The 25,902-nt window shown below is 38.4% G+C and overlaps 1 protein-coding gene across 1 annotated transcript in view; it reads left to right on the top strand.

Annotated features, from left to right (window-relative positions):
- LOC130917002 (insulin-like growth factor 1 receptor) overlaps positions 1-25,902 on the top strand; it is a 150,996-nt gene that overhangs the window by 13,428 nt on the left and 111,666 nt on the right. Inside the window, exon 2 of the mRNA XM_057838034.1 lies at positions 21,876-22,433. Coding sequence (XP_057694017.1) covers positions 21,876-22,433 — 558 coding nt within the window. The remainder of the gene's footprint in view (positions 1-21,875; positions 22,434-25,902) is intronic.

Below are 25,902 nucleotides of genomic sequence, written 5' to 3'. Positions count from 1 at the left end.
CTACTGCCCTCCAGTGGCCAGTTTTATTGCTTTAAAATGGATTTTCAGCGTTGTGCTTTGGAGCTAAGTTGCATCAGAACCTAGAGATGTCTCTTGTGTAAAAATAAACGTAAAAGACGTATACATACGTCTTTGGGACACTGAAACAATTAAAAATAGAACGTATTTATACTTTTTTGGGAGCAAATGAGTTAAATTTCCTCTTAAGTCTTTTGGAAGAAAATACCTATTAGTCTTAGTCATATTTTAGTCAATTCAAAATGTTTAGGGTTAGGGTTAGTTTGTTTTCGTTTGTAAGATTTAAAAGCTTTAGTCCAAGAATAAATGAAGGTTTCCAACAATTTCAAATGAACATTGACAGACAAGCACATATTGTAGCATCTACAAGGACAACGCCGACTTGGTGATGATAATACACGCTCAGCACACAAACTATATGTAAAAAGAAGTTGGCCGAGAGTGTGAGAGGACGCTCGCCACGCTAAAGTTTATGGTAATGCGAATGCTATGTGAAGGGAAACATTATTGCTGCAACAATTGATTAACTCGAGTAATTCGATTTAGGAAAAAAAGCTTCCAATCCAATTTTGCTGCTTTTGAGGATTCATTTAATTAAGAGTGGCGTTGCAATGGTTTGTTTCAAAAGTGTTGCATTTTGTTATCGGTTGATACACTGCCCTCTACTGGCAACAGTGAATATGACGTAACTCGTCTAACAGCTGAATCCAGCTGCTCCACTGTCAAGGCCAACATAAGGTTGTAAGTTTTTTTTGTGTTGAAGGTTTTCTGTTTTTTTTTTTTTTTTTTTTTTTTTAATGCATTCATTCATCGAGTAGTGTATTTAGCAGTTTTTCTGTGGGAATATGTGTTTGAGCGATCTGTTAAGAGCTTTGTAAAAAAAAAAAAAAAAAAAATGCAAGTTAGCCTGTTGTTAGTTTGTTGTACCTAAATCCTCATTTATTAATGTTTTTATACCGTTTGAGGCTGAGCGCAGGTATTCTAATTTATTTTTAAATGCACTTTTGCTCTAGTGAAATAAAAGTGCATACCTGCATCGTTTGAAGAAACACTCAGGTATTTTATTTTCTATTCACATTTAATGCTCTTCTGAAAGTGCAATCTTAGCAAGCCAAAAAAAATGTCACAGTATTGCAAGCATTAACACTTGTTTCTTTGTTTTACGTCCTCTAAAATTTATTCTGCAATGTATTAAATATTCGTTATCCGATTTCTTGATTATTTGAACTCATTAATCGATAGATTATTCGATTACTTAAATAATCGATAGCTGCAGCGCTAGTATTTTTGCTAACTTGCTAATCGATAAGCACAAACATACCTGCTTTTATTGCTTGTGTTACTTTTGTACCAAATAAGAGCAGGTATGTTTTAGCTTATCGATTACCATGTTGTCAATAATACCATTTCCCTTAATATGCTAACGCTACGGGTTACATAATGTGTGATGAGCATCGTATATTCTCTCTTGCCAAGGTAAGAAAACAAATCTTACCGTGTGTTTAAAAAAAAAAAGCGTCACTTAACACTGGTGAGAAGGCACATGTTGAGTGACACGACTCAAACACTGCTACAATGCAGCCTGATGTACTACACGTACAATAAGAAACCGTCACGCATTGTAAACATATGAGTCACTATGTCGCATTTTCCTCTGATTGTCGTGTCATCAGACAAAAACTGGTATTTGTCTCATTATGTTTAAGTCACCCAAGACCCATATATAGCCCATCATCATGATATTTTCAGCATCGTCATCGTTGACGAAAACAATGATGTCCGCACTTTATTAATATAAACTAAGAATTCTACGTTGGTCTTGAATAAAGATTTGAAAAATGACTTAATAACTGGGAGCTCTATTAATTAGTCATTATATTTCAGATAAATTTTGAACACTTCCAGGGACAGTGGTCACTACAGTGGACAGCTATTCACAAGTTGACACATAAGACCTTTAACCCTCTATCGGGCAAGCCACTATTTTTGGTATTAAAAACCTTAAATATTAGCAATTATTATGATATTCTTTTTACAAGAGTAGTAAGTATGATTGAATTGTATTGATATAATTTTAAATAATGTTAAGACGAGTAAAATGTTAAAACGAGCTAAATTAAACCTAATACACCATAGAAATACACTTTGGTTATAGACCCAAGTAACACATTTAAGTATGTTTTTTCCCCATTGTATTCAACGCATAACATGCCATTGACAGAGATAGACGTCTAATTCATTTAAGCTGAGAGGATTGGCCCTCATGCTTATATATCCATTCCATTGACGGCGCTAGACGTCCATTTAGTGCAGTACTTCTCAAATGGTGGGGCGCGCCCCCCCAGGGGGGCGCAGAGCGATGCCAGGGGGGGCGCGAGTGACCTCGGGGAACATGCTTTTATTTTTAAAATTTTTTTTGCCGTACTAGAATAAAGTGTACTTGCACATCCACTCCGTGGGTGGCAGTGGCGCTCTCATTTTCAAAGTGCGTGCAGTATTTTTGAAGTAAGCAAGAGCACACGGAAGAGACTCATGCAGAGCTGGACTCACGCAGCGACCCACTGTCTTCTTCGGTTCTCACGTGTCCGGCCGAGAAGTGCCGTTTTCGGCTTGGGATCGTCACGACCACCGCCCTCACCTACGGTTCTACCTCGGCCGCCGAGAATGCGCTTTTTTCTGGCCGTTTGCCTTTCACTTTTAATATAGTGGGAAATGAGGAAAGACCACTGTTTACTGAGTCTAAAAATGATTATAGCGGAGAAGCCAAATCAGTTAAGACGCCACTTAAAGACATTCGACCTCAATCTCATTGATAAGCCGCTTGATTGTTTTTCAGCGAAAATGTGCCGAATATTGCCAATTGTCACAATCGTCCCGCTTTGTCAGTGTTATATCAGTAAACCAGTGAGCACTGTGGTGAATCAGCGAAAATAAAAACTTTCCTTCTGTCCAAAGACTTTTTTCCCCCCCTTCTATTCAGTTTTGTTTTTCGGTCAAATTTTTTGGCACGTTGTCCTGAAGAGTAAATGTTTCTAATCAATTTGAATTTGTTATTATTTACTGATTTTATTACATTTTATTTTTCAGTATCAAATGGTCAAAAATGTACCTTGAGTGTATTTTTACAGTTTGGATGTGACTTTTTTTTTTTATTAACTTCAGGCAAATTGATGCGCGTTAAGTCTTTTCTGTTACAAGCAACACAATGTTAAAAAAGTTATACTTTATTATAAGTTGATCTATGTTACTTTTTTCTTTAATAGAAAAAAAAGGACACAATGTTAGGCTGAGGCGTACTTATAATAGTAATATAGACGAATGATACTATTTACAGTGGCGGCAGAGAGTTGGGGGGGGGGGGGCGCGAAACATTTACGTCTTCCTTGGGGTGGGCGTAACAGAAAATAATTGAGAAGCACTGATTTAGTGCATTTAAGGGGTAATTTAATAGAATATCAGTTTGATTCCACTTTGATTTCCTTTTACTGCAAATAGATTTCTGCTCCAAATTTTGCTTAAAATCTTCCTTGACTTCTAATAATCTTTTTCCTTTGAAAAAAATCAGTGCCGTTTACTCATACTGTAAACCTTATTGTGGCACATTGGGGAGTAGCGTGCTGGTGGGGTTGAACCAGGGTCTGGGGGTTTTAAAATAGAACAAGCCAAAGTACATTCACACGCAAAACAGACCAAGTTCTGTTGATCGGAAAGAGTGAGGAGCCTGTGTAATGGCTCGTTACTGCCTTTTGCTGCTAGTCCCTGCCGTCACGAGACAAACCTGACGCTTCTCCCTCAAGCGTCACTATCTTAAGTTTTATTCTTGTCCCACTGACCCTAAAACTCTGGCAAAGGTTACTCTGTGTGGCAAACAAGCTTTTACACATTCCCATTAAACATACATCTATGGGATTTTCAAAGGATGATGCTGAATACCAATTTTTAAAATAAAATTCAGCTAAAAGCTGGTGTCTAAAACCGATTTTGTAAACTGATATTTTAGCCCGATGTACTTTTTTTTTGGAAAAGCACATTGATTATGAAAGGCAAGTGAAACATTTATTATGTAAATGTATATATTCAATGTTAAAGTGTTACTCTACTACTTCCTTTTGTAACACTGGCTTTAGGTGGGGCAAAATCACAATTATCAAAGATCATCACCCAAACAGCGAACATAAGTTATCTTATTATATTGGCCGATTTTGCAAAAAACTCCATATATTTTCTCGACATGTAGTTTGACCTTCATAGGAAAGATCATCATCCAAATAGTGAACATAACAGTTATTCTATTATATCGGCTGATGGCCGATTTTGAAAAAAGACCAAATATCGGCTTGATATACTGGATCAGTTTTACCATCAATGGCACTGGAAGAAGAGCATTCACAGCTAGTCCTTCCCGTATAAGTGTATTGTGCGCCGATTGTTGTCAATGGCAGGCAGTTAGTTAATTTTGTGTTACTTCCATGTAGTGCTGCAACTATTAATCGATGAACTCGAGTAATTCAATTCGAGAAGATTAGAACTTTGCTGCTTTGAGTATTCGTTTAATTAAAGTGGCGTTGTAATGGTTTGTTTTGAAAGTGTTTGCATTTAATTTAACTGATTTCGGTGGATACACCGTTGTCTACTGTCGACAGTGAATATGACATAACTCATTTCACATGGCTGAATCCGTTAGTATTTTATAGCATTTAAGCTAGCGAACTTTTGCTATGTAAGTAGGCCAATTGTTTTTTTTGTTGTACTTAAATGCTCATTGATTGATTGATTGATTTATTCATTTTTATACCGTTTGAGGCTCAGCTCAAGTATTTTGTTTTTTTATGTTCCTTATCGGATTACTCGATTATTCGAACTAACTAGTTAATCAATTAATCGACTACTAAAATAATCGACAGCTGCAGCCCTTCTGCCTTGTAATTTTTAGATACTTGTGTGGCACACTCCGTATATTTTGGGTTATTTATTTCCAGTTGATTTGGGGCCAATTTCAGGTTACTTTCTGTTGATTTGGTGTCATTTCCTCTTTCGTTTTGAAGCATTTTTGGGCCACTTCTTTGTTGACTCATAATTGGCTGCCATTGACGAGGCTAGTATTTTAGTAATCGAGTATTGTGCTGAAAATTCCAACAATTAATCGGATAAAACATATTTTTTATAGGGGAAGAGCAATTGTAAATATACATGCGAAAGCAAGACATTTCACCTAATATTGAACCATTTTTAGACAATCAATGTCTTTATTTTAGATGTACATTGTTGAAAACAGTCAACAATTGCATCTCAGATGTGATAAGAAAAAAACTCAACAAATTCACTGTTTCACAAAAAAAAACTTAAGATCTTATAAAAGAAAAAAAATTAAATTTCTTACCTAAAAATTGTCATTACGTTTGATAACACACATCACTTAAAAGTTAGGTGTTTTAGCCATGTGTTTCAAATGCAATTGAATTTCCATTTGTGCTAAGCTAATTTTAAGTTCTAGTTTTAGGTTAAGTTTTAAGTTGCTCTAAATTGTGTTCAAAATATATGTATGATACCTGCTATATTAGAGCACATGAGGCACCAGTGCTACTTGGTGTATTATCAATCAATAAGTACTGAGCTAAAATTGACAGTTAGCTTCATTATGTTTTTATTTTACACCCTCATCACTCTACAGTCTACAGTACTGTGTTTTTACAGAATAAATAAAGCCTGAATGAAAGACGCATTAGCCACCCATCGACAGTCGTCATAATTAATAGAAAATTAGCCCTCTGCAGGACTAACGTTACGTTAGCAAGGTACAGTAACGTTAATTTTATTTATTAGCTACGTTAACTTAATTTTTATCTTGTCCCAAGTATCGCTTCTCCACTCTCTGAGTAAACTGGGTACTTTCGGTGGACCTGCAGCATTGAAAACCTTCTGTAGTGGTATGCAGTCGCTGTCTTACAGTGAAAACATGAAACAGTGTTCGCCTTGGTATCTAGCTTGAAATGACACTTTTGACATTTTCTGCTTTTTCTTGGCGCCTTTCTCTTCGCTTTCGTCGGCTTCTTCGTCCTTACCTCTATATTCATGCATGGTTGAAATCAAATATATCCGCCGCCTCTGTCTTCTTCCTGTACGTACGTGACGTCAGCGCATGGTGCCGTTTTAAAAGTAGTCTGGGCAAAATGTCATGCTTATTGCTGACAAAATTCCTCGAGAGGGAGAAAATTCCGCGATCAATTTTTAAAATCGAGCTACTCGAATTATTCGAGTAATCGTTTCAGCTCTAAACTTCTTACACAAAAGTGAGGTAAGTGCAGTCGCGCACGCACTTGATCACATAAATCTACGATTTTGCAGCACCAATGTCAAAATAAAAGCATGGTATTTTGTTTGTACAGCATGAATGAGCTACAAGTTGCCTGTCAGGCAGAATGGATTGGACTCCTTGATGGGCCGCACATTTGACATAGTTAAATACTTACTGTTTGTGCAGGCTAGCCCTGAGCTAGCTAGCTCGCTCATTGGGCACCAGACAGCTCTTTTCTAGGGCTGTCAAATTTATCGCGTTAACGGGCGGTAATTAATTTTTTAAATTAATCACGTTAAAATATTTAACCCATTTAATGCATGCGAGGAACGACCCACTCATGCATTGCTGCAAACGGACTACAATGGCACCGTTTTATGTATATTGAGAGCTAAAAGGCAGAGACAAGCGAGTGGAGTGGACACAGGCATTCATTGGGGTCGCGCTATTTATTTGTATAAGCTTTGACATCTCTTCCACAACAATTATAACTATTGTGGCGAGTGATGTGGACACGAATGACACAAGATGATCTTTTTCTTAACACTCTGTATTGAACAAAACGCAAAGATATACCATTTGCAGCCACCACTGACAGTCATGGTTGCCCAACTTCCCATCATGCATTTGGGCGGAACAGTTAAGTCGCTACAGTATCATTTACTGAAAGCACAACAAAAATAATATTCCCATCTCTCAAAAAAAATAATGTTTACAAAAAGAAAAGCGCTCAATGCAAAGAGAACTGGCATTCCCAATCAAAATAGCTATGCAAAGTAACACTCAGACTTTGGTCAAACTCTATTCAAACATTTCGTTTAGCTCAACAAATACACTAGATGGCAATATTTAGTCACAATATACAAACTATCAGAGGTCTCGTACGTTTTGAAGTCAACACTCAAATGAACGTAAGGTACAATGAACCCGGAAACTACGGCGTCAGTCGAGGGGCAAAACGCATTAGAAAAACTTGGCTAGATCTCAAATTATTTTTTAAACTCGCCCTTGGCACCTTGTGGTGTATTTCAGTCACTACCTTCCTCAATGGCAAGCTATTTGTTAATTTTTTGATTGAAAATTTTACAAATTTTATTAAAACAAAAACATACAGAGGGGTTTTAATATATAATTACGATAACGTACTCACATTTATCTTTTAAGAATTACAAGTCTTTCTATCAGTGGATACCTTTCACAGAAAGAATGTTAATAATGTTAATGCCATCTTGTGGATTTATTGTTATAATAAACAAATACAGTGCTTATGTACAGTATGTTGAATGTATATAGTGGGGCAAATAAGTATTTAGTCAACCACCAATTGTGCAAGTTCTCCTACTTGAAAAGATTAGAGAGGCCTGTAATTGTCAACATGGGTAAACCTCAACCATGAGAGACAGAATGTGGGAAAAAAAAAAAAAAAACGGAAAATCACATTGTTTGATTTTTAAAGAATTTCTTTCCAAATTAGAGTGGAAAATAAGTATTTGGTCACCTACAAACAAGCAAGATTTCTGGCTGTCAAATAGGTCTAACCTCTTCTAATGAGGTCTAACGAGGCTCCACTCCTTACCTGTATTAATGGCACCTGTTTTAACTAATTATCGGTATAAAAAACACCTGTCCACAAACTCAGTCAGTCACACTCCGAACTCTACTATGGTCAAGACCAAAGAGCTGTTGAAGGACAGCAGAGACAAAATTGTAGACCTCCAACGGGCTGGGAAGACTGAATCTGCAATAGGTAAAACGCTTGGTGTAAAGAAATCCACTGTGGGAGCAATTATTAGAAAATGGAAGACATACAAGACCACTGATAATCTCCCTCGATCCCGGGCTCCATGCAAGAGCTCACCCCGTGCCGTCAAAATGATATCGAGAACGGTGAGCTAAAATCCCAGAATCACACGGGGGGGCCTAGTGAATGACCTACAGAAAGCTGGGACCACCGTAACAAAGGCTACTATGAGTAACACAATTCGCCGCCAGGGACTCAAATCCTGCACTGCCAGACGTGTCCCCCTACTGAAGCCAGTACACGTCTAGGCCCGTCTGCAGTTCGCTAGAGAGCATTTGGATGATCCAGAAGAGGACTGGGAGAATGTGTTATGGTCAGATGAAACCAAAATAGAACTTTTTGGTAGAAACACCGGTTCTCGTGTTTGGAGGAGAAAGAATACCGAATTGCATCCGAAGAACACCATACCCACTGTGAAGCATGGGGGTGGAAACATCATGCTTTGGGGCTGTTTTTCTTCAAAGGTACCATGACGACTGATCTGTGTAAAGGAAAGAATGAATGGGGCCATGTATCGAGAGATTTTGAGTGAAAATCTCCTTTCATCAGCAAGGGCATTGACGATGAGACGTAGCTGGGTCTTTCAGCATGACAATGATCCCAAACACACAGCCAGGGCAACAAAGGAGTGGCTTCGTAAGAAGCATTTCAAGGTCCTGGAGTGGCCTAGCCAGTCTCAACCCCATAGAAAATCTGTGGAAGGAGTTGAAAGTCTGTTTTGCCCAACAACAGCCCCAAAACATCACTGCTCCAGAGGAGATCTGCATGGAGGAATGGGCCAAAATACCAGCAACAGTGTGTGAAAAGCTTGTGAAGAGTTACAGGAAATGTTTGGCCTCTGCTAGTGCCAACAAAGGGTACATAACAAAGTATTGAGATGAACTTTTGGTCTTGACCAAATACTTATTTTCCACCATGATTTGCAAATAAATTCTTTAAAAATCAAACAATGTGATTTTCATTTTTTCCCCCCCACATTCTGTCTCTAATGGTTGAGGTTTACCCATATTGACATGTACTGGCCTCTCTAATATTTTCAAGTGGGAGGACAATTAGCTGTTGACTAAATACTTATTTCCAGAAAAATATGGCATATTTTAGCGATGGTTTGAATTGCGATTAATTACAATTAATTAATTTTTAAGCTGTGATTAACTAGATTAAACATTTTAATAATTTGACAGCCCTACTCTTTTCTTTTTAAATATAATCAAAAGTTGTACTGAGTTTATTTTGTCTACACTTCTTTAATTTGCTGGAACGGCCATCCACAACAGTCCACTCGCTAAAGCTAACGCAAGCTCTCGAGGGATCCCGCGTGGTTGCCGCTGTGTTTGTTTTGGTCGGCGGCGGGCAGGCTCGGGGTGATGGGATGTAGGGTTGCGACAGGCTGTATTCAATAGAAGTGAGGGCATCATTTGGCCACCTGGGCATGCCTGACAGGATATTTTTCTTATTATTGATGGTAATTCTAATTTATGATGTTATCGTGTCTAATATGAGCCCAATAGTAATTGGTCCGATATCACTCTTATTTTTACTCCATGGCTTTGGAGTGGGGCTGGCGCCTTTATCACTATAGCTTGACTGATTTGTTGTTCGTGAGTGTCCTTACGAGGCTTTTCCCAATGGATTTCCTCTCAATTGGCCACGGACAATCTGGCCTGAGAGAAGGTTATCAGTAAATATGTGATGAAAGCTGAACAGATAAACTTGTTTACTCAGCTGGACGGGACTGAAGAGCAGTGATCAGGCAGCGACACCTGCCTGCTGTCAAACACCCTCGTGTGTGTAGGGCATCCATAGATAGCACTCATGGTTTTTGTATATTTCAGGATAGTCCTGCATTTTTTTGCAAGTTGCTGTCAGTCTCACCACCTGTTGATTTAAGATAGATGTCAAGCTGCAAAATAGATTTGGTACAAAATATCGTTTGATATATCGCAATACAAGACATCACGCTACGCACTGAGTTTGGAAAAAATGGATCACAATATATAGACTGGATGCATTGCCACATGACTTGAGCAAAAAAGCCCATGAATAGTTAAGTCAAATTGCTTCACTGACCCAGCAGCTTTACCATGAATCGGCAACAGCTATTTTGTGATGCCCATGAGAGAGGGAGGATCAATCATGCTTCGAATGTGTAAGCAGCAGAACTATATATTATTTACATTTTTAGCGTTGCAATGCATGCTGGGAGGCATGAGGCATGTTGGACGACAACAGTGTTGAGGCAGAGGTTGTTTGTCTCTTCCAAGGGAGCAGTGATGGCCAAATAAAATAAATAATAAAGCTTTGCAGCCAGTTGGTTCAAAGCTTCATGGTGGTTCATTTGCTCTTTGGTGCTATCAAGTGATCTTGAAGTACAAGAGGCCAACATTGCTGAGAATTCAATGGCTATTTGCTAAAGAAAATGATATGAATGTCCTGTTGTGTTGTGTTGTGCAATGAGGGTAATTTGTAAATATTAGAGATGATGCCGATCACGTCATTTTCAAACTATCGGAATCGGCAAAAAAATATCGGCCATATCTTTTTTTAATATACATCTATATTTTAATTAAATCATTTTCTAATTGTACTCAACATTACAAACATAACATGTTCCACTCATCCAGAGTCTTTAGTTTAGGCTTAAGGTAGGGTTATCAAATTTATCCCGATAACGGCGGTAATTAATTTGTTAAAAAATGTATCACGTTAAAATATTTACGCAATTAATGCATGCGCTGCGTGACCCACCCACGCATTGTCGTGCTCAATCTGTAATGGCGCCGTCTTACCTATATTGAGAGATAAAAGGCAGCGTAAAATGAGTAGAGTGAATTTTGGCAGCCTTCGGAGCCTTTTTTAATTGGCTAAAGCCTTACAATCCCTCTCCCTATGATTAGAATTATCATGGGAAGCAATGTGGGGAAGCAAGGTAGCAATTGGTGTTTTTCTTAACACCTTATGTTATTTCCCAACGCAGAGAAGATATATCAATTGGTAGCACTACGCACAGTCATGGTTCCACTTCCCATCATGCATTTGGGCATGGCTACAGTGTTATTTACTGAAAGCTCAACAAATACACTAGATTGCAATATTTAGTCACAATATACAAAGTCACAAGTCTTTCCATCCGTGGATCCCTCTCACAGAAAGAATGTTAATAATGTAAATGCCATCTTGAGGATTTATTGTCATAATAAACAAATACAGTACTTATGTACTGTATGTTGAATGTATATATTCGTCCGAGTTTTATTCATTTTTTTCTTAATGCATTGCCAAAATGTATATGATCGGGAAAAATTATCGGGAATGATTGGAATTGAATCGGGAGCAAAAAAAAGCAATCGGATCGGGAAATAACGGGATCGGCAGATACCCAAACTAAAACGATCGGGATCGGATCGGGAGCAAAAAAACATGATCGGAACAACCCTATTACTTATGTACACTATGTTGAATGTATTTATCCGTCTTGTGTCTTTCCATTCCAACAATAATTTACAGAAAAATATGGCATATTTTATAGATGGTTTGAATTGCGATTAATTACGATTAATTAATTTTTAAGCTGTGATTAACTCAATTAAAAACTTTTAATCGTTTGACAGCCCTAATATATATATATATATACATATATATATATATTTTTAGAAATAATGGCTTTCCCACAGTGTTTGGCTTTAAACACTTTCTTTTATTTTGTAAAGTATTTCACTAGCGCTAGATAACATTCTTTCACAGCCCAAAATCCACAAAATGTGAGATGACAGTCGATGCATATCGCGGTGTTCAATTTCAACACTTGCACAGGTCCTCATGGGAAATGGGTCTTCCGTTAGGCAAAACGGGGTTGTGGGGCTGGCGCTGGCGCTCTTTATCACTCTAGTTTGATTGATTTGTTGTTGGTGTGCATTCTTACGAGGCTTTTCCCAATGGAATTCCCCTCGATTGGCCACGGACAAGCCGGCCGAAAATCACCAAAAACCCGGTTAACTTTTCAAAATATTTTCATAAAATTTGTGATATCTCGGCTGACAACTAGTTGAATGACACCTCTTTTATATCTTGAGGGGGGTCTGTATCTCTTTCACCGACACTAATTAACTTTGAGGAGGATGGCAGGAACCTTGTCACACAAAAAAAACCCTACAAATGTGCTGACTGCTTTACGGCTTATATCACTTCCTCCTTTCCCCATTCATTATAAAGATAGTAGTCAATGTGAACGCTTTCGCGCGAATTGTGCATAGATGGCAGAGCAACAAAAGAGACGAAAAGTTTTGTCTAAGGAAAAAAAAGGATGCCACCAGGATATACAGAATAAACATTGGCCTGGCTTTCACTTGCAGGCGTGACGAGTTCGGGTGGGGTCTTGGGGGGGCTAGCCCACACTGAGCCACACGGTTACTAACCGTCAAATGCTATTGTTTAGCCACAACTGGATTCATTACCTGATTACTATTCATCCTTCACACAGCCGTTGGAAACAGAAATGTTTTTTAATCCATCTGCAGGCAACCGGGAGATTGATTTTTGATTGATTGATGATTTTACGACACTATGCGGGCGTGCGCTGGTCCTCATGGGAAACGCAGTCTTCCTTAAGGCAAATCACTACCACTTTTGTCCACCGGCATCACTAAAATCGACCAAAACTGAAAATTCCAGTCTTCTAAAAGGGACGTTCTCGGGTTTAATTTCCGATTAGGTGACTGGATCGGGGACATCCCTAATCTTTATGCCTCTGGATTATTTTTTTGCTTGTAGCTCTTAACTCATTCACTGCCACTGAGAGCAATAGACGTTTAATTTATATATTATTATATATATATTATATATATTTATAGTGTGCAATATGAAACAAAAATAAAACTAAATTTTTAAAATAATATGAATTTATTGGTAATATTGTCACATATAACCTGGTGCAATCAAAGAACAATCAATATCTTCAGCTACATCATGATTACTAAAATTTAACAGTGACTTTTGTCATAATTCTATGTAGCACTTTTGGCAATTTCTATCATGTCTTTTGATGGCTGCACTTCATGGCACTTCAGCTCGCAATTCAGTTTGACTTGAAGGTAGTTTGTTAGTGTGTCCAATTATAACTTACCGATGCAATCTTTGAATCAGGGAACATTTTCTTTTGCTAATTCTGAGAAGTAGTTAGTTGCAGGCAAAATTGTGTTCGGCAACAAATTGGCAGAATAAAATCTCCGCTTTCGTCTCTTTTCATTCTGCAGACTTCATCTTTATGACCAGTGTTGTTAATCTTACTTTTAAAAAGTAGTTAACTACAGTTACAAATTACTTTTTCCAAAAAGTAATGGATTAATAGTAATGGAGTTAGTAACTCTGTTAGCTGAATGTAAGAGTAATTAGTTACTTGCCAAAGTAACCGGTGTTACCTTTCATGTTTTTTTGTTTTTTTTTTCATTTTTTTCAAAAAAACAAAAAACATAGTAACCTTTGCTATGTTTGGAAGTCATTTAATGTTGTGAATCAACTGTTAAAGTTGTTAAAATTGCAGTTTTTGCATTAGTTCCCTTCTGTCTACTTTCGACATGTGAAAGTTTTAAAACGGTTTCATCATTTAAAGATAGATTCAAGTCAAGATTCCGCCGATTTAGGAGTATTTTAGATAAAAAGTTACTTAGGTTCCCTAAGAAGGTTCACTACAACAGAGCCTTTCTGAGAAGTCTACTGCTTTAAAATGGTGGCTGTTTATTAACGCCGCAGAGTCTGTCATTTCGCATGTAGTTCTATATGGATGTGATATCTAGGTGTAGATTGTCGGCTGTCGGCTACAGTCAGGAAATATTGGAGCCACCTAGCCTAGCATCGTGTTTGCTACAGCATCACAACAAACACTCTTCTCTCCGTGTCTCTGACTTTTCTCGCGTCATTCAACCAATGTAGTAAGGCACAGTAAAGCACATTGTCTCGTTGCCGAATCGGTGACAAAATCCCAACGGAGAAAAAAAAAACGTAATGCACGAAAAACGTACAGATTTTGAACGTACGGCGTACACATTTAAAAATCATTGATCACTTGTAAAAATTACGCCGAAACTGTACAACTTGATAGGTATACATCCCGAGTCCTTAACCCATTATTTACTGGACAGTGGACACCTGTGACTATAATTGATACAACATGAAGCCACCACCATAACAGTAAACTACGCAGATGTTGTCACCATCTTAAAGGCCTTATGGTAACAACTTTCTGTTATGGCTGTGACTTCCTGATACTACAGTATGTGGAAAATTCCTGGCCTGACTTCAACCCTTCTCCAGCGCCCCCCCCCCCCCCCCCCCCCCCCCCCACCCCGTTATGGTCCTACCTGACTCAAAAAGCTACGGTGTGTTTTCCAAATCCTCAAGTTCCACGGGGACCAGTTCCCATGAAAGACTGACCATGGTGATGTAACGCGGTGCCTTTTCGCACACGTCCGGTGTCAGTGTTGTTTGAACAGGTATGCGGGTTGTTGACAATGTGCACTGACAAGTAGATTATAGAGAAGGACATAGCTGCCATACCAGCACGCTTGCTTTAAATCTTTTTTTATTATTATAGTACTTTGAGAAGACCCAAACTCTCTCTTTTGAAGTAGAACAAATTTCACCCTGCTCGTTTGTGCATGCCAATTGGTCCCAATTGACGACGAAATGCAAACAAAGAGCATACACATTATAAACATTTTGAGGTGTGAGTCACCAGGCCTGGCGTCTGAGCTTTTTTTTTTTCGTTGGAAGTCACCCGCTCGCTCGGTGGTTGAAATACGTCAGTTTTTCTGCGTCGTTTTTTTAGCGTGACAAAACACGCTTTTCACTAAGGGACAGCAGATGAATCACTTGAAGCGAGTCTTTGCACAGACTTCCTTGTGGTTGAGGGTTCGCCTATGCTAAAAGTCATGTTTGAAACATTTAGAACCGATAAGATAATTTCATTGACTACCACTACTAGCTTTGAGACAAGATTCCCTAAAATACTGCGTCTTGCTGGAGGAGTTTTGGGTGACTCAATTTGCTGCATTAAATCCAGATCTGGCTTGTGTTTCCACTAGCTTCAGTCTTTAGAGAAGTGTAATATTAATGCTTTGTTTTCTTTTTACAAAATAAAAAAAATGCCTTTGTCTTATTTCAGTATAAAATACGAACCCATAATCGCTAAAACATGTGTTTTAGATTAGCAATACGTGTCTGACAGCTTTAAACTGTGGTGCGTCGAATATGAAACTTCTGGGAGAAAATAAATGTTAAGGTCAAAATGTTAAAAAATGGAGAACTTTTAGCATTGAAAAAAAAAGAGTTGTTTTATGTCATGTTTTATATCAGGGAGCGACAGCCTTTAACAGTCAAAGCGTAATTTCAACACTGATTTTGATATTTGAAATGATTGCGTCAACTCAACTGTCTATGGCGGAAAACACTCAGGTGACTTGAAGTTCCGCTCTGAGACCCCCAATTTAGCCAAATTTGAAAATTGTCGATATGCATGTGTGATGCATCATTGGAAAGCATAAAATCTCAATTTTCTGGTGGAAGAAAAATTTTGAACAGGGAGGCATTTAAAAAAAAAAAAAAAGTTTTTTAAACAGCAACACCCTATCTGGAGGTGAGAGCACGTGAGAGCAGAATTACAGACGCCATGACTTTAAGGAGATATTATCACGTACTTACGTTGTTTCTATCCAAAAACTCCATGTAGCATGTATCACCGAGTGTCAAGACACAGCTGTGAATGGCCACAGCCGAATTTTTTAGGGATTTTATGCGTGAAACATGGTAATATAACAAGGGTCGCGATGCAGAAATTGCAGACATCAATAAGTGGTCGAGATTTTCTTTTTCATATATTTACCCTTATAAATGTTTTTTAAGGTTTTTTTTTTTTTTTTTAAGGAAATATGAGACATCAATTAATGATTCTAAGCTAAAAACGACAGACATTTTGAATAATAAATATAATTAATTACCTTCGATTTATGGCTGGGTTGAAACAAAAGCGGTTGCGCGACGCCTGTAAACGGGGGTTTTCAGGGTAAAACGGACAAATTAAAAATAGTTCGGGGGCTTCATGCGCCATGAATCTGCTATGTCAGCATATAGATATGTTGTTCTATCAAACACAACAGTTCTTTTGGCTTAAAATACAGCCAAAAGACTCTCTCAAAGAGGGTTGCAAGAGCAGAAACTGCTTTTTCAGTCTTGTCTGTGTTTTCCATCATATACGTATACGGCGGAAAACACTCAGGTATATGCAGGTATACATGTACAAATTATTGTTTTCTTATACGGAAACAAGTTCCGCTCTGAGACCCCCAATTTGGCCACATTTCAAAATTGTCCGATATGCATGTGTGATACATCATTGGAAGGCTTAAAATCTCAATTTTCTGGGGGAAGAAAATATTTGAAAAGGAGGGCATTTTATTTTTTTCAATTTTAAAAATCCCTGTTAGTAAGAAGAAGAATTGCTTACATTTTTCACAAAACACTCACGCAGATAATGAATTCACCAACTATGTAAAGTCACGGTTGCCTATCCAAAGGTGTACTTAGAAGTCTGCGCCATTCACATGCAAAATGAGGTTGACATCCCTGCTCTAAATTGTCCTAGAAATGAATGTGAGTTTGGAAACTTGCTGTTTGCACACTGTGTTCTCCAGGCAACAAGTTCAATGTGTTCCTTCCTCTCGCCCATAGTCACCTGAGACAAACTCTAGAACACCAGCGACCTGTTAGAAGAATAAACGGATATATAGGTGAATCTCACTTAATTAGAATATCGTGAAAAAAATAGAATTTAATTATATTTCATTTTAACCATAATATTTCATCCTGTGTTAATTGTAATTTTGATATTTAAAGAAAGTCCAACTTAGATACTACGGACTGGGTGTAGTTGACTCAGCCCTCACCTTTAAGGATGGAAAAACACAGCATTTGTCTACACGGTCACTTATCATTCGTGACAATAGCAAACATTTGGTGGAGCTGTAAATGATTATCTTTTCTAGTATAATAATTTTCAAAAGCATGTTGAAGAGCTCAGGAAATGGTTGGTTTGCCAGCAGGAAGGTTCTGTGTGTTCTTTTCATGGGATGAAATAAAAAAAAACTTGTTCCCGCCTCCGGGAACATTTCGTGTCTAGATTGTTAGAAGAACAGAATATCATGTTTTCTTGGCACTGGTTCATCTTGTAATATTTCCCATATTTACCCTTCCTTGGTGCTTTTTATTTTCCAGTTTTTGTCGAGATGCAAAAAGATTGTGTGATTGTATCGGCATAGGTTTACTATCACGTGTAGGATTGCAAAGAGACTCAAAAAGTGTGACTCACTAGGCTAAAGTCTTGAAGGCAAAATCCACTTGGTAGTCCCAAGTTTTCCGAGGACATTCACCAGTGTTTACACCATGCATGCAGGTGGGAGTAGAGAAGGAGTCACTCCATCCTTCATCACCTCCGTCACCATCATGCCCTGGCAAATTGATGAGGGCGTCAGTGATTCAAAGGCTCAAAGCAGGAACGTGTCTGTACACAGCGTTTTAGGACGGTGATTCCAGCCTGATAGTCGCAATACTTCAGATGGTAGAAAACTAATGACTCTTATTGTGATGTTTGAATTAAGGTCCTGACTTCTTACTTTGCAGTGTTTCTTAACCTGGGTTCAAGAGGATTCGGTGAAGGTTAAGACATGCAGGGCCCTATTTTCATACCTGGACTAAAGGGAAAGTGTTGTTTTAAACTAGGTTTTAGACTGGTTTGCCCCCAATTTGCAGGTTTAGTTTCATTTCTTTCAACTGCTAGTTCTCTGTCTGATGGGAGGAGAAACTGGTTTGCTCAGTGGAAGGTTGAAACTTACTTGCTTTGGGGGAAGTAAAACTGACCTTGGGGCAACGTGGACTATGTTGACATTAAAAAAAAAAACATTTGTGTCATATTTTACGGCATGAAAATAGTATGTGATGCAAGGACGCGACAATAAAAAAAATAGGAACAGTGTGAAATTAATATTTTCATTTTCCAATGAGAAACACAAATGCAAAAGGCAAAATTATTTGTCGTAAATTTTTGTTTCACACTGTTTTTGTGTGAAGATTCGTTTTTTTTTTTTTTTTTAAAGCCGATTGAGTTTGTGTACAAATATCAACCCTTTTATGTGCTGATAAAATACAGGCAAATTAATTAGATTTGGTATCACTTGAGATGTAAACATGACAGAAACTACAGTAGGGCAAATAAGTATTTAGTCAACCACTAATTCGGAATCGAAAGGTGGAATCGGAATCAGAGCCGGAATCGTTCAATTTCAAACGATGCCCAACCCTACTGACCACTCCTTCTTGTCCATGACTTCCACGTCGCGGCCCTTGTTACAGTGGGGCAAATAAGTATTTAGTCAACCACTAATTGTGCAAGTTCTCCCACTTGAAAATATTCGAGAGGCCTGTAATTGTCAACATGGGTAAACCTCAACCATGAGAGACAGAATGTGGAAAAAAACCCCAGAAAATCATATTGTTTGATTTTTAAAGAATTTATTTGCAAATCATGATGGAAAATAAGTATTTGGTCAATACCAAAAAGTTAATCTCAATAATTTGTTTTGTACCCTTTGTTGGCAATAACGGAGGCCAAACGTTTTCTGTAACTCTTCACAATCTTTTCACACACTGTTGCTGGTATTTTGGCCCATTCCTCCATGCAGATCTCCTCTAGAGCAGTGATGTTTTGGGGCTGTCGTTGGGCCACACGGACTTTCAACTCCCTCCACAGATTTTCTATGGGGTTGAGATCTGGAGACTGGCTAGGCCACTCCAGGACCTTGAAGTGCTTCTTACAAAGCCACTCCTTTGTTGCCCTGGCTGTGTGTTTGGGATCATTGTCATGCTGAAAGACCCAGCCACGTCTCATCTTCAATGCCCTTGCTGATGGAAGGAGATTTTCGCACAAAATCTCTCTATAGATGGCCCCATTCATTCTTTCCTTTACACAAATCAGTCGTCCTGGTCCCTTTGCAGAAAAGCAGCCCCAAAGCATGATGTTTCCATCCTCATGCTTCACAGTGGGTATGGTGTTCTTTGGATGCAATTCAGTATTCTTTCTCCTCCAAGCACGAGAACATGTGTTTCTACCAAAAAGTTCTATTTTGGTTTCATCTGACCATAACACATTCTCCCAGTCCTCCTCTGGATCATCCAAATGCTGTCTAGCGAAACGCAGACGGGCCTGGACGTGTACCGGCTTCAACAGGGGGACACGTCTGGCAGTGCAGGATTTGAATCCCTGGCGGCGCATTGTGTTACTGTGGTCCCAGCTCTCTGTAGGTCATTCACTAGGTCCCCCCGTGTTGTTCTGGGATTTTTGCTCACCGTTCTTGTTATCATTTTGACGCCACGGGGTGAGATCTTGCATGGAGCCCCGGATCGAGGGAGATTATCAGTGGTCTTGTATGTCTTCCATTTTCTAATAATCGCTCCCACAGTTGATTTCTTTACACCAAGCGTTTTACCTATTAATTGCAGAATCAGTCTTCCCAGCCTGGTGCAGGTCTACAATTTTGTCTTTGGTGTCCTTCGACAGCTCTTTGGTCTTGGCCATAGTGGAATTTGGAGTGTGACTGACTGAGGTTGTGGACAGGTGTCTTTTATACCGATAACGAGTTAAAACAGGTGTCATTAATACAGGTAACAAGTTGAGCCTCGTTAGACCTCGTTAGAAGAAGTTAGACCTCTTTGACAGCCAGAAATCTTGCCTATTTGTAGGTGACCAGATACTTATTTTCCACTCTAATTTGGAAATACATTCTTTAAAAATCAAACAATATGATTTTCTGTCTCAACCCCCCCCCCCCACATCCTGTCTCTCATGGTTGAGGTTTACCCATGTTGACAATTACAGGCCTCTCTAATCTTTTCAAGTAGGAGAACTTGCACAATTGGTGGTTGACTAAATACTTATTTGCCCCACTGTACATAGTCAAAGTTAATGCAACTAAACAGGCTTTACGATGGGTTACGCCATACTTGACTTAGACGATTTCAACTTCACGACGCCGGAGTCTCGTCCGCCATTTTGTCTCCAGTTTGTTTTCGTTTTAGTCGCGTAAACAGTACCTTATTGTATCAGTTCAGCTTGACAGACAGCAAACAAAGCAATAGTGCTTTTTGAAGCATTTTACCTCCTTCACTTCTGACAATTTGTCAAGCTTTTACACACATATGTACACATATGTATGTCTGTTCAAAACGACACACATTTTAACAATAAAACACTCAACAGAAACAAGTGGTGTTCAAACTTCCATCTAGTCTGATCAATATGTAAAATTTGTAAATTAAAGTAGCCTAATTTGTTTCACAAAAGTCCGTTAGCTTAAATGCTACGAATGGTAACGTATTTACAATTCTCATAGCAAATCACTTACACGTAACTCCACAAACTGTAGCTATAAACTTGATTACAAATGCATACACAAACATATATTAGCTGAGGCAGCTTACAGCCTCATGTGGGCCAAACCAGAGTGCTTTATCCATGTGAGACGTCTGAGTGCTTCTGTGTGGAAGCGTTATTGATGACCGTCTAGCCAGACCCAACACTGCCACCAGAGGGTAATGTATCCTCCACCATTAAACAAAATATATATTTTGGATAGTTGTTTTGAATTTTTAAAGGATTAATTCCGATTTACGTGGAAATTCTGGTTACGTTGCCAGCGTAGGAACGGAACTCATTCGTTAACTGGGGACAACCAGCATAAGTTTTATTCCTTTAAATTTGAATGAAAAAAATGGCCTTGTCTGATGATGCTTCCGGTATAAAGATAAAAACATTAAACATTTTTGACCTGTTGAAAATTATGGAGTCTGAATAAGAAGAAATATAAACAGGAATTCGCTAAAATATTAGCTTGCTAGCTTAGATATATTGGTTTTGAATTTTGGGGGGAAAATTCTGCATGCTTTGGTTAATGTACATGTGTATTTTGTGGTGTTCGGTACCTTTAGGAAACGACTGCTCCATTGTCCTTACTCCTCTGCAAATAACTATCCTTCGATCTTAAATTTGATGAGCCACATTGTTATTTTAGTAAACACCCATAGAAACAGGCAGGGAACTTAGTTTCGGAATGAGTCAGAAATAAAATTAATTGATAAGATGAAATGTGAATTTGACTTTGAAAGTTGATGACATTTTGCGTCCCTAAATGTTAGCATGTTATTAGCAGGTAGCATAATCACAACTTTCCTGATCTTTTGACTCCTGTTACATTCCTAACAACATTGCGAAATCCTCAATGAATCCTTTTTCATTGGGCGGCCGGTTTGATCCTTGGCAGTGTTTCTTTTAACGTAGCGACTTGTTGACTTCCCTACGAGTATGTGGTGTCAACAGGAAACAATAAGTTCAAGGCACGGCCATGCTTTTCAATCCAGGGCTCCAATTGAACCCGAGCGCAGTATTTATTCTGTCACGCCTGGCAAACATGTTCTGTCAACAAGTCGCTGGGCCAAGTGTACTGTCAATATTTGGAAAATGTATTGGCCAGGTCTAGCATTATAAATAGTGCTTTAGTTCAGGAATAACCTTCATTGTTTTGTTTAGGTTACATGAAGTCATCATCAATATTGGAAGAAAAATGTCAAAAAGTACAATAATACAGCGTACAATTTCATATAAACTCCCAAGACACTCCATCTGTGTAAATTCCTGATCCTTTTTCATTTCTTCACCTGCAGTTTGCGGCCCCAGCATCGACATCGGCAATGGAATAAGTGAATTTCGGCGTCTGGAGAACTGCACAGTGGTGGAAGGTTACTTGCAGATCCTCCTCATCAGTGACAAGAACAACAACCAGGAAGTCTTTCGCTCCCTCAGCTTCCCCAAGCTAACTGTGATCACGGACTATCTGCTGCTGTTCCGGGTCCCCGGCCTAGACAGTTTGAGCACGCTGTTCCCCAACCTGGCCGTGATCCGCGGCCACAACCTCTTCTACAACTACGCTCTGGTCATATTCGAGATGACCAGCCTGAAGGATATCGGCCTGTACAACTTACGCAACATCACGCGAGGCGCCATCCGGATAGAGAAGAATCCAGAGCTGTGCTATCTGGACTCGGTGGACTGGTCACTCATCATGGACGCCGAGTTCAACAACTTCATTGCTGGGAACAAGCAGTCCAAAGAGTGCAGCGACGTGTGCCCTGGCATCATGGAGAACAACCCGCAGTGCCGCAAGACAATGTTCAACAACAACTACAACTATCGCTGCTGGAACTCGAACCACTGCCAGAAAGGTAAGACAGAAAAAGTCACCTTTTTATATTGAGTTGCTGGTTGTTGTTGTCCAAATGCCTCATGCCTCCCAGCATGCAGTGCAGCGCTACAAATCTAAATAACATTCAAACTTGGCCTCTTGGGTGTCAAGAACACATTAGAGTAGGGCTGCAGCTATCGATTATTTTAGTAGTCGATTAATTGATAAACTAGTTAGTTTCGAATAATCGAGTAATCGGATAAGGAACATGAAAAATTAAAATACGTGCGTTGAGCCTCAAACGGTATAATTTATTTATTTATTTTTAATAAAAAAAATAAGGATCTATGTACAACAAAAGAACAATTGGCTAACTTACATAGCAAAAGTCTGCTAGCTTAAATGCTATAAAACTTTTTTTTTGTTTTTTACAATGTTCTTAACAAATGGTTCAGGCACATATTCCCACAAAAAACAGCTAAATATACCTATGAACTAAATTATGAATGCATTAAAAAAAACATTAGTTCAAACAAAAACTTGGCTTATGTTGGTCTTAACAGGGAGCAGCTGGATTCAGCCATGTGAAATGAAGCAGAATAGAAGGTTGTGTATCCACCCATATAAATGAAACTAAATGCAAACTATTTCAAAATAAACCATTCCAACAACACTTTAATTTAACAAATACTTGAAGCTGCAAAATTTAATTCGAATCCTTTTTTTTTTAATCGAATACTTGAGTTAATCGATTAATTGTTGCAGCACTACATTAGAGCAAATGAAGCTTCATTGCTTCAGGAAGCTTCTGTTGACCGTCACTGCTCAATAGAATGGAAAGTCTTTATTGTCCTTGTATAAAGTGCAATGAGATTTAAGAATTCAAAATGTTATCTCTCAATTCTATTGGGAGGGACAGAGAACCTCTGCTACCACCTGCTGTCAACACTGTTGTCGTCCAACATGCCTCATGCCTCCCAGCATGCATGGCAGCACCACAGATCTAAATAACATTGATACTTAACCCTTGAGAGTCGAAGGACGCGCCGGCGCGTCCTCAGCGCACGTCGTCTTTGAAGCGCCCTCACGTTTTAATTACGTCACCCACATGCCGTTGGTTGGTCTCGTTTTAAAGTGCGGAAGTTGCGGTTTACTCTCGTTATAATTTGAAGTCAATCGACCAACTAGAACGTGAGATATTGTCATTTAAGTTTTATAGTTTTATTGTCCTCTCAAAAAAACATTAAAACGCTGCATGGATCATTTGTTTATGTCTATATTTCCATCATTTCTAGTCCTTTTTCAAAACGGAAGCTCCATGAAAAAAACACAAATCAAACGAACCCTTTCGAAGTCACAGTGGAAGCACAAAATGCGTTTTTTTTTTTTTTTTATAAATATAACTGCGGTGCGAGGTTCAACCGAACGAGAGGGAGGAGGAGTGTTCTGAAGCAGCGAGGTGGCGAGCGACGGCCAGTTGGATACTGCTGGATCGAGCAGCGACTTTGTGTGACTTTGACAATGAACGGAAAACTAAATTTAGCGCAAGCAATTGTGCTTCTGATCAACTTGAGGAAGAGGATGGTCCAAATTCGTCATCATCGTCTTCTTCGGAAGAGTCCTTGAGTGAAGATAGTGACGGATTTGAACACGTGGGTGACGCCATCGACGAGCAGAGGTAAACCAACTCACTCTTTTTTTTCATGCTGAAAACGTTTCTTTTGAAAGTTTCTTTTGATATTGCAAGACAAAGTTAATTTTGATGCAATATAAGTGTGTGTTTGTGTATATAATAATAAAATGTGCATATCAGATCAAAGTCGTACGTGCACTGTGGGTATCCCAGGCAGGAATTTATAATTTGTGGTGTTCTTCTTTCTATATGAAGATTAGGGATGTAGCACATATTCAGCTATGGTATTCTTTCTATTGTCATACATATAGATTTCCATTATTATTTATTGCTGTATATATTTTTATTTTATACTTTATTATTTTCATAAATACTGACTTATTTTCATGTACATTAATAGTGACAATGAAAGCAAAGTGAAATGAAAATGGAAGGGTGGAAAGAGGACCGACACCCCATGGAAGTGTGAGCTGTGTGATGTAGCCGTGTCTAATTCCAGGACGAAACTGCTTTTCGGAGTGGCATGACTGAAAAAAATTTAACTTGTTTATTGTAAATATTTTTGAAAATGCTTTTTTCCCCCCAATGTTATATATATATTTTTTTCCCACATCAATCTTCTCAATTTGTGTATATAAATGTGTGTCCAAGAAGCTTGATTGTGTGTACATAGTTTTCATCAGGCGATTGGCCGCAATACCTAAACTCATAAAGAGATGGCCTCTAAACACTTTTTGTGTTAGATGGTATATATTTTTTCACTGTTCTTCACTGTTAGGTCTGCTGTATATAACCTGTTTTGACTGGAGCATGTATAAAGGCAAAAAACGCCTATGGCTATACCTGTTGTTTATGTTGAATTGTCAAATATAAGACTATTTATTCTAAATTTTTTTGGTTGAATGTTCATCCTAACATGTTGAATAAATATTACAAAGTTTCAAAACGGTTCGTTACGCATGTTTGGTTGTCAATTGGACATCAATATTAAAAATTTTGACAAAACGATTTTGGAATTTTTGGTCTTTTTGGGCCCAAAATGATGATTTATAATTGATCAGTGAAGGAAACAACAATTTGGACATGAAGTTCAAGGTGTCACAAAAAAAGGGACCAAACCAGGCCATCGTAAACAATTCTTTCTTTGAAATATAAAGGCAACTTCAAAGGCATGCAAAATCAGACAAAATAGGCCCAGACCTTAAAGGGTTAATGTCCTGGTTTCTAAACAATGTTGGCCTCTTGGGCGTCAAGACCACTTTTGAGCAAATGAAGCTTTGAACCAATTGGGTGCAAAGCTTCTTTGCTTCAAGAAACTTCATTTGACCATCACTGCTCAATAGAATAAAATGTCTTTATTGTCCTTGTACAAAGTGCAATTAGATTTTAAAATGTTATCTCTCACTTCCATTGGGAGGGATGGACAACATCTGCTACCACCTGCTTTCAACACTGTTGTCGTCCAACATGCCTCATGCCTCTCAGCATGCATTGCAGCGCTACATATGTGTATAACAAAAACATTTTGTGCAAATTATTTCTTCAGTTAATGTGCCATTTGTCTCATGAATTTCTAGTCATGCTATTTAGTTTTTGAGTTTTTCTTTAAAACCGTGACTTTGACCTTTGATTTCATGCCATAATATTGTTGGTTGTTGTTTGTGAAGTGGGTGGAAGCCAGTTCTTCTGTTTACACATTATAAGCGGGAATTGATCCACCCTGCTTCATAAGTGCCACAAAAAAAGTAAAAGTAAAGTAACTGAGTCAGTAATGCGATTTAACCAAACGTTTTATGTAGTATTTGGCTCGAATCATGTGACGGCCCAATCCATTTTTTCGTATCGTGACGCCTTTTATCGTGATATATCGCCAAAT

The sequence above is a fragment of the Corythoichthys intestinalis genome, chromosome 1 (assembly GCF_030265065.1).
Source record: "Corythoichthys intestinalis isolate RoL2023-P3 chromosome 1, ASM3026506v1, whole genome shotgun sequence".
NCBI lineage: Eukaryota > Metazoa > Chordata > Actinopteri > Syngnathiformes > Syngnathidae > Corythoichthys > Corythoichthys intestinalis.
Note: the sequence above shows the minus strand (reverse complement) of the source record. Positions and strands in the feature narration are given on the sequence as shown.